General features: G+C 36.8%; 1 protein-coding gene across 1 annotated transcript; it reads right to left on the reverse strand.

Annotated features, from left to right (window-relative positions):
• Positions 1-8,781: 8,781 nt before the first annotated feature.
• Positions 8,782-10,120, reverse strand: LOC117933730 (60S ribosomal protein L5, mitochondrial). Its single transcript, XM_034855249.1, has one exon. The coding sequence runs from the start codon at positions 9,388-9,390 to the stop codon at positions 8,839-8,841; it is 552 nt and encodes a 183-aa protein (XP_034711140.1). The 5' UTR covers positions 9,391-10,120; the 3' UTR covers positions 8,782-8,838.
• Positions 10,121-10,353: the final 233 nt, after the last annotated feature.

Consider the following 10,353-nt stretch of genomic DNA (forward strand, 5'->3'; position numbering starts at 1 on the left):
ATCTTTGTATTTTATCACTGGACATGCATATACATTGCGATCATATTATCCTTATTTTGTTTCTTATAGGTGGGGATGCCTCACTTAGTTTGCATTATTTTCAATGAGAAGCTTCACCTTAAGAAATGGGATTTACCATCATCATTGAGTGAAAATGATTCCACATGGATGAACATGAATGAACAAGATTTGGGAATTTGGGAGTTTGAGGTGCTCGGTGTTTTTATTTTTTCAGGTTTGAGCTAAAGTACTTTGATAATTTTTTGGCTTTGGATGAATTCTCAAGTGGGTTGATCTATTTTCCCTTGTTTTTTGAATGATATGCAGTGGCTTGTGCTTGCTTTTGTTTGTTTCTTTGATTACCGAAAGTTTGGTTTCTTGGACTTTTGCAGTTTCTACTCCTGATCACCCCTACAGAGGTTTGTTTTTGGCACTTTCACTCTCAATCTTGTCTTTTCCCAGAGAAAATTTTACTCTGCTTAATGGGAGACCAGAATTGGGTTGATTCTCATTCCTCTGTTTTTCTTTAGTTTTTTTCTTTTCTGGTTTTGAGATAGTTACATACATGTTTTGATTCCATTATTGCTTCTCGAATTATTATCAACGAAATCTTATTCCATTGCAGAAAAAGTTACTAGCTGGAGGGGCCACTTTAGCTGCTAGAAGGTGGAAAGCTCAAGATCTCTACATTATATAACATTATGTTGTAATTAGGTCATATCAGATCATTACTAGTTGATACTTATTTTCTTATAGGCATGTACTTGGTTCGAAACATAGGGTAATTCCAAAATTTTGAATTTCCTATCAAACCACCCATGTATAACAATGTTTCTACCCTAATTATTACATGAGAAAGAACCTCAATCTTCTAAATGCTCTCCACTAACCTGTTCTCCACTGAATTGTACACCCTCTCTCTTTCTCTCTCTCCCATGACTCCGTTGCATGTGGTTGATTCAATTTAATTGAGTAAAATTTAACTATCATTAGGTTGTAACCAAGACCTATAGTAGCGGCCAAGAAAAGGCCTCATCAATAGCAAGAGCTACAGTAGCATCCAAGAAAAGGCCCCATCCATAGCAAGACCTATAGTAGCAGCCAAACCATTCTCTTGTCCATACCAGAACTATAGTTCCAGTCAATAGACCTATAGTAGCAGCCAAACCATTCCCTTCTCCATACCAGAACTATAGTTCCAGTCAATAGACCTATAGTAGCAACCAAACCATTCCCTTCTCCATATCAGAACTATAGTTGCAGTCAATACTAACCCACACCTATAAGCACTATCCTGATTTTTTTTTTTTTATACATTTTACCACCTTATAGTTGCAGCCACCTTTAGCCTTAGCTATGCACCACCTTTGGTTGCAAACAAAATGAAGTTGCAATCATAATTTATAGTCATACTCTTACACATGGCCGCTTCCATGGCATTTCTCTGCACCCCTTGTCGCCATGCCTTGTTTCAGCCCATTTTGTTTGCACCCATATCCTATAGTCAAACTAAGTCTTCCTTTTAGATGAGGTCAGTGGCTATAACCAAAAACTCGCTTTCTTGTAGTGGGTGAAAATTCTTTGCATGACATTTCTTAACATGCTATATCCCATTAAAAAATTTGGATAAAATTGGTAATAAAATTTAGGCTTATTGAGGAGGAACCTAGAACTAGGTTATTCAACCAAATCAATCGGAGGGCTAGGAATAAAGAAATTTTTTTGTGTACTCTAGAGAAGGAATTATGCTATAAAACACTTGAACAAAAGCTAAAGGATCCTCAACTTGAAGAGAAAGTAGGAAGCTTTCAAAAAAGGAAAAACAAGCTTGCACTAAAATTCCTATGCTTTTGGGATAAAAAGAAACATGTAGTGAAGCTTTCATATGAACCAAACTTTAAGGAATCAATTATTCCCTCAAACACCAAATCAATAAAAATGAATACGAGATTATTATAAAAATAAAAATAAAAAGGAAATTGGATATTTGATTAGGGAGTGTTACTCTCCAATGAGTTTGAAAGAGTACAAAATCTAATGATAAACTATAGGATTATTTGATTAAAAGAGCCTCTCAAAACCCAATTTTGAAATTTAACCTCCCACCCCTTTTGGCATCATTGGCACAAAAATGCCTCAGTATTTTCTTGTAAAAATAACCATTTCTTTTAAAACCTACATGTAAATACTTGAAATAGAAAAGGGCATTTATGTCAAAATTTGGTTACTTTTCCAAAAAAAACATGGGATGGATTAGATTTCCGATTAAGGGATTATTTCATCCCTTTTAACCAAATATTTTTAAACTATAAGCCTCTCAATAAGCCATGAGATCGATCATTATTGAGATTTGATTCAAATTATTCATTTTTATTTTTAGTAACATCAATATTTATATAATTTATGTTTTGGTAAATTATTTTTTGAAGTTTGACTAGGATTAGGAAACTATTGTTTTAAGCTTAACACATAGTGCTCTATAAATATAAAGTTTTATATTAGATTGATAGAGAGAGAGAGCGAGAGAGAAGAAAAAAGTAAGAAAAGAGTAAACAAAGAGATGTAAAGGGTGTATTGGTTTTTGGGTAGAGAAAGTTAGAGAGAGTTTAAAGTGTGTAATTTGCTTGAAGGTTATAACAAATTTGATCACCTTTTAGTGGATGTAAGTGATCACACTGAACCACATAAATAGTTTGCCTTTTCTATCTTATTTTATTTTTCCATATTGCATTTAGGTGGTGTGATTTTTCTCTACAAGTGATATCAAAGCTTCCACATACTCAACAATCATCTACTTCATCCCAACAAAAAAAATTACTAGATAGTATTCTAAAAAGTTCGATATGAAATTTGGTAAATTAAGGTAGTAGAAGATGATAAGTACAAAATAAAATAATCTCATATATTAATGAAGAGAATAATTTTCAAATAAATTTCCTCATATAAGAACTTTTTGCAGTAACAAGAGAAAGGCTAAGAAAGTGTTAATTCCTTAAAAGGATTCATCTCCAACTTTAACAATTTTTTTCTCCCTTAAAAGGCAAAATAGAAAATATAACATTTGTGCCTATGGAAAGGGCGAACCAAAGTATAGGTGGTGTATACAATAGGTGTCATGAGTTAAGCAAAAAAGAAGAGAGAACACAAAAAATAAATAAAATCAAGCACTCTCTCCTTAGTTGGAGCTCAACCAACTAAGAAACATATCATGGTCATTGAATTACTATCTATGTGTGACCTAACTTATTTAGAAAAGTACACATAAAATAAGATTTCTTTGGCTAGTCCATTTGTTGAGCATCTTTAAATGACCTACTATTTTTTCATTCCATGAAATTCAAAATAATTAAAAGTGAACAACCCCTTCTCCTTTAACATTATGAAAAAGCTTTCCATACCATATTCAAATATTTGTATGAATGACACCTTTGAAGTTTAAGTTTGTTCAAGGGCAAAAGATTACCTTCATAAACTTAAATCCAATAAGCGTAATTATCATCCAAAATAAGGATATGTTTATAAGGCAGTCTAAAATTGCATCAATGTACCTAGATGCCATCTTGTCCCTTGTGTGGGGAAATTAGAAATTTTATGAGGTAATCCTTATAAATTTGAGATCCATTATGTTCATTGCACTTAAAGAAACAAGAAGGAATTATATATTTGTCAAAGGCAACATCCTATAATATACTCTTACATAGGTTAGGGATTTGATTAGAACAAGCCTAAACAACTAATGTTGTTGGGATTAAGCCCCTAAAAGCAAGGCATGATATAACAAAGTTAGACTTAACTATCCCCTTATTTTCCCTTTGGTGTATTGATATTGATTTAAGCATTCAACCCACGTCTCTTACATTGTACATGACTTGGGTGCATTAAGAGTTGTATAGAAGATACAAGTCATGGGTTCCTTGTAAGTAGATAAGTTGTCCATAGTTGTTTGATGGATTTAGGCAATCCAGTAGAGATTGTAGTGTACCACCTCCTAATTAGAGGGATAGCTTGTCTTAGTCATCGGGATGAGTTTCCCATGGTGAGTGCACTAGTGTATGTGATGCACACTAGATAGGAGCTAAGATGAGTCATGACACAAGGTTATCAATTGTCATGATTCACCAAGCTACTATACTGCAGTGACTCTTAACTTGAAAGGATATTGAGCCTGTGCCAAAATCAATAGGAGGCTTTAACCTATAGGTGAGATCTCAAAGTGGTCATATATCCCTATGGATTAGGTCATTGTTGATGGAAGTTGGTGACAACAGGTATTCTCAATGGAGGCATCATGATATCTCATGGGATTGAGATAGTGTGTCCCCTTAGGTGATCCAAAGGACATGTGATCATGAAATCTGTGGCCACAGTAATTCTTTTACTGAAATTTGACATATGCTCCTTGAAGCTAAAGTATGTCATTTGATTACATAATAAGTAGGATTTATAACTAGTGATTTGAAAGGTAATCTTAATAGGTGATATCACTACCTTATTAGATTACAAACACTAGTTTATGAGGAGTTTGCATGTAGTGGATAGTAGGTCATGGACCTGATCACTTGGTATCTTATTATAATTTACATAGGATATTGGAGTGTAATTGACTCTTTATAGTGAGTCAATTTAAGAATTTGATTATGAAGGAGCCAGTACTCCTATGGGACCTAGTAGTTCCTGCTCTGAGCTCATATTCCTTGATGACACAATTTATGAGGGTTGGATGAGTTTTTAATTCACTTTTGTGGATAAGGGCATTTTGGTAATTGCATAAGGTTGCATAGGGATAAGTGAATTGTATCTTTGTACTATGCTAATTGATTAATTAGGCCTTGTATGGTTAATTAATCAATTAGCAACCTTTTTGGGCTAGAGTAAGTGACCTAAGCTCATGTTGGGCTTAAGTCACTTAAGCCTAGTAGGAAGCTTATAAATATCCCTTTAGGGTTAGGGTTTCCATGTCTTATCATTCTCCCTTTCAGTCTAAAGAGAAAACCCTAGCCTCCACCCTTGAGATCTCCACCATGTCAATGCTTAGACATAAGAAAGAGTCATTAGGCAGAAAATCATGGTGTTTACGAGATCCATTACGACTTTAAAGTTATCTACATCGATTGGATTATTAGGAACATACAAATCAAAGGTATGTGACTTTATTCTCTATATCTATAATTTCTATGGTATTCTTATTATTTTTAATACCTGTTTATCCATTGCGATAGATTTAGAGAGCTTATGATAGATTTGTATGCACCCTATACAATTCGGAGCATGGGAACAGAGTAATTCGGGATTCCCAACAACTGGTATCAGAGTCTTAGGGTAGGTTCTAGCATGTTAGAGTTGTTCTAAGGTATGCTAACTCTATTTTGCAAGGTTTTTTTATTCATCTATGGCCCTAAGGGATGAATGAATGAAATTATTCATTCATTTTAACGTATAAATATATTTGGATTGATTGATTGTTATTGATTCATTTGAATGAATGAATATTAATGGATGTCTTCTTTGCCTTTTGTTCTCTAGATTGGGTTGCACACCCCATAAGGGGTATTAGATTTTTATTTGGTTGTAAAAATCTTTTCTTTTCAATAGATGAGTTGTAAGCTCCATTATAGGAGCATAGAAATTTTTATTGTTGCAAAAATTTCAGTTTTTTTATATCCATCTATGGTTACCCAAGTGAAATGAAGGAATCTTGAAAGTTCTTTTTGAGATTCTATGGTGGTTAAAGAGGAAAAAAGGATTCTTGGAAGTTCTTATTTAGAAATCCATAGTTATACAATGATGTCAAATTAAACTCAAAATCAAGATTATCTCCTAGTGGCTTCTTAGGGGAAGTAACATATGAATTTGAAGCTTAGGAAGTCACAAATCCAATGGTTCAAGCGGATTGCAATTCGGAGATGAAATGAGCTACATATGGCTAATTGAAGCAAGGCTGCGCAAAGTGCATGATAGCATAGTGATGTCAGCTTTGAGCCAAAATCGAGCTACTTTTAGTAAGTTTCTTTGGACAAATCACATATGGTTTTGAAGCTCAGGAAGTCATATATCCAATACTTTAAACGGATAACAATTCGGAGTTGAAATGAGGGAGATATGACCAATCAAACAACGTTGTGCAAAAAGCATACTATTATAGGATTGCACACGGGTCCAATTCATTTAGTTGTTTGGACTAAATTTTGGGCCTCTTCTTAGGCTTAATTGTTTATGGCAATTGGGCCTTTTGGGTTTTATATTTTCACTAACCCTATTTTTGGTTGCAGCGTTATTTTTGGTAATTTAGATTTTATCCAAATTTTAATTATCAAATATGCAACAAGATCCCTAAAGGTCATTGGAAGTTTTATATTTAATTATTCTCTTGTTTTTATTGTATGCTTTTGATTAATTGCATATGTAGCCTCAAGATATTTTGATACTCTTAATTAGAAATAAATTTTCATGTTTTTTTTAATTGGAAAACTTATTTAAATAGGGATGTGAATGGTTAGGATTTTTTATTTTTTTTTAAAGGAAAGATAGGTTGGATAAAAGATTAAGAGCTTTCTTACCTTTCGCCTACTAAAATAAGAGGGAGTAAATGATGAAGACTAAAAAAATGATTTAAGGTGGCATTGTCCATAGAGAAACCACCCCAAAGCCAAGTCACTATGGTATCTCTTACTATAGGTATGGCGCTAGCTAAGCTTGTAATTACTATAGCTCCCCAAAAGCTCATCTGACCCCAAGGTGGTACGTATCCTGTAAAAGCTGTCACAATCATTAATAGGAAGATTACAACTCCGAGACACCGAACAAATTCCCTAGGACTGCTATAACTCGCATGATATAGACCACGAAAAATATGAAGGTGAACCACAATGAGAAACATACTTGCCCCATTAGCATGCATATAACGGAGCAACCAGCCCCCTTCAACATCTCTCATAACGTGTTCTACGCTGTTGAAAGCTAAATCCACATGAGGTGTGTGATGCATAGTAAAAAAAACGCCAGTGACTATCTGAATGACTAAACAAATACCAGCTAACGAACCGAACCCCCACCAATAACTAAGATTGCTCGGGGTTGGATAATCTATCAAATGCTGATTCAGTGTGGAGGATATAGGTTGTTTAAGAAGAGAGAATCGTTGGTTCCTTATAGTCATTTCTCTTTTCTATCGTGACAACTCTTGTTCCCCCACCTTTTTAGCGTTCTGGGGCCCTACTTACTAAATTATAATTATAGATATATAGATATATATATAATTATATAGATAATCTAATTTTATATCTAAGAGTACCCCTTCTTCCACCTCCGAAGGATGGAGGGGGTATACAGCGAAAGAAGCGTCGAAGGGGTCATCCTGGGTTACTAAAGAGTTGTCTGACTGCTCAATGACCGAATCAGAGAGGTTTTTACCGCTTTCTCTTCTCTCCAGCACTCTCGGACTGATCATCTTGCTGCAACAAAGCAAGCTTAGGAATGAATCTAATGGAAATTTATTAGGTCTCTGTCCGCTTGGAAGATTCTTCTTTCCTCTTCGGTGAAAGAGGGCAAAGGTGTGTGGGAGAAAGAATGATAAAAGGAGAGAATCTTTCGTCCACCAAGCGGGATAGAGTGCAACCCCTAAGTAATGTTCAGTTCTCGCTCAGGGGTCTATATCATCTGCAAACTTTTCCTGTTCCATTAGCATAGCTAAATTTGAATAGGATGACTCAGCGTCAGGAAAAGCCCTTGCCTTGATTTAATTTGGCTTCGCTGCGCCCTGAATCAATCAAAAAGCTTATTGATTTGATTCATCCCATTTCATTTGGGCGAGAGGGAGGCTGTGAGTCACCTGGGCTACGGATTTGTCGGTTGGTTGATTCTCGAAATCACCTCTTGAGAAAATCAAAAAGGCCCTCGGGTCCCGACCCACAAATGAATAGGAAGCGGGGCGAGGGTCTTTCATTAAAGGGGGGAAAAGAGGGGTGGGGCTTTGTTCTGGGGGGGGCCGCCTTGCGCAGCTTTAGAAAGGAGAGAATTTCAGAAAGTCACTCTCTCCCACTATCCTTAGAAGTAGGGCGAGATAAAGTAAATATGATATTTGCGTTGGTTTTTCCAACGAAACTAAGCACTTTTTTGTCTTTCTCATTCGGAAGGCTCAGTCCCACACTCTGACTTCAATGATGGGAACAACCTCCGCACTCCGGCGCTCCAATGAACAACAGTTATCCGCCTTACTATATTTAGAATAGTGGTCGATCCCTCGGGAGTTACATTCGTAACTTAATGTTATGTTCACGCGGTGATATTCTATCTTTCCAAGAGTACTACCCTGTACCTGTACGTAGTCTATGTCTGGGGAGCATACTTGACAGGAGATAGACACAGGCGGTAGAGAGGTCCCCCACTTCGATTCCCGCCCCGTTAGTATCTCCGATCCGAGATAAGGGATTACTCTGTTAGGTCTTTTCGGTCCGGAGCCGGCCGGTAATGGACCTACTTACCTTGCTTGTAGACCAGCTGCAGAGCTAACCCTTGTTCTATTGGTTTGGTGGTTGCTACCAAGACGATTTCTTTATGCCCATCAAAGGACCTCGAGATGCTAATCCACGAAAAACGATACGAGAAATTCGAAAGAACTCATATACGGAACGAGGGCGACCCGTGGAAATACATCGGTTTCTTACTCGTGCAAAGGAACTATTTCTTGGCAACTTGGACAACTTATAACGATGTTTGTCCCGCATATCACTAGGAAGATCGGGATCTTTACAAAAGGCTTTATAAAGCTTTCGTCTCAATTCATATTTAGCCGCGAGCAATCTACGTTTGTGATCTCGTATATTTAGCTTCTCCGACATCTTACTGACCCTCATCTTTTTGAAAAAAGCCGCTCCACGGTGGTAAAGTCTCATCTTGTGTGTTGGCCGAAGTGACAATAGTCACATTGAACCCTCGAATATGTTCGAAGATCTCGAAATGATCTTCCAGTTCTGGGGAGAATTCGCAAAACTCCGTTTCCATCGAGAATTGAATGGAGTTTTCCCGTATTTCGACCGGAGAATCTAACAGAGACATTACTATCGAGATTCTGACCGAAAAATTAGACATTCCATGCCCTCGGAGAGTGCTTTGTCGTGCTAGGTCACTGACATATCCTTTGTCTTTATTTGACCCCAAGAATTGATTGGATCGAAACGACTTTCCTGTCGAACCCCTTTGTGTCTGTATGAATCTCTGACCGCGCGGAATCTCCATAGCCAATTTTCCATTTTGGATTATGAAAGACGAGGGTCTTTTTGGTATTACTCTTATTTCACACGATCCAGGAACTTCCATAACGTTGGCGTGATTCGGTTTGAGCAACGGATCCTGACGTGATACATCTTCGTAATGAAAATGGAGTGGAAACATGAGTTGGCTTTTCCAGTATCTATAGAATGAGCACTGTGAACTATCTGCTTCAAAAAGATAGTTGGTTGAATGAAAATCAACACTTTAACTCGATCGGAATACGGATGAGAAAAAAAAACAGTTGCTTACTTGCGAAGAAGAGGGCAAAGGATGCAATTGCTTCGGTTAGAGCAAAGCCCATATTCCTTTCCTGATAGACCTCTTTTCTTCGAACCACTGCTTGTCATGGCCAGTTGTTCCAGTTGTCATCTTTATCTGAGGCGCAGGTTTCATATCCTTAAGTCTATTCATGTGGTTAAGAAAGTCTTCGTTTTCTCGATGTTGAAAAAATTAAGAATTGGTTTTTTCGATGATAAGAGAATCGATAAGACTTCCGCGGGAGGTCGAATTCCAAACTTCTCTCTCGAGTATACCCATTACCAAAAAATGGACGTCACTTTAGGACACATGCGGATAGCCGCCCCGCGTGGCTAAAAGTAAGCCAAAAGAGCTCAAACTCTTTTTTTTTTTTTGAGTTCCGCTGAGAAACTCGAGTCTTATAAAAGACGCCACTCTACGAGGGAAGTCCTCGGGTCGAGTCTTTGCGAGTTCATCCCAAACGGAACCCCCTCATGGTCGGGAAGATGCAGATAAAACGCCAATAGCCGCTTCTACGGCATAAGCTTAAAAGAAGAGAGCTATCAACGAAGAATAAACATTTCATAATTGAATCCAATTTATTTTTTTGAATCTCAACTTCTTCCAATTCTAAAGCATTGAAAGATAAATCCCGAAAAATCCGTCAATAAATGACGAACTCCATTATACAGATGATAGGACAGGGCTAAGGCAGTAATCCCGACGGAGATTAGGATGAGCTTGGATGAAAAAAAAAAGAATTGGTAGAAATTCTCATAGGTGAAGCAAATCAACCCTATTTTCAGACAAAGAAGATAAAAAAACAAAACTAGAGTGGCTAGGAAA

This window comes from Vitis riparia, chromosome 16, assembly GCF_004353265.1.
Source record: "Vitis riparia cultivar Riparia Gloire de Montpellier isolate 1030 chromosome 16, EGFV_Vit.rip_1.0, whole genome shotgun sequence".
Taxonomy (NCBI): domain Eukaryota; kingdom Viridiplantae; phylum Streptophyta; class Magnoliopsida; order Vitales; family Vitaceae; genus Vitis; species Vitis riparia.

Coding starts and splice junctions, on each gene's coding strand:
- LOC117933730 (XM_034855249.1), bottom strand. CDS start 9,390: ATGTTTCCACTCCATTTTCATTACGAAGATGTATCACGTCAGGATCCG.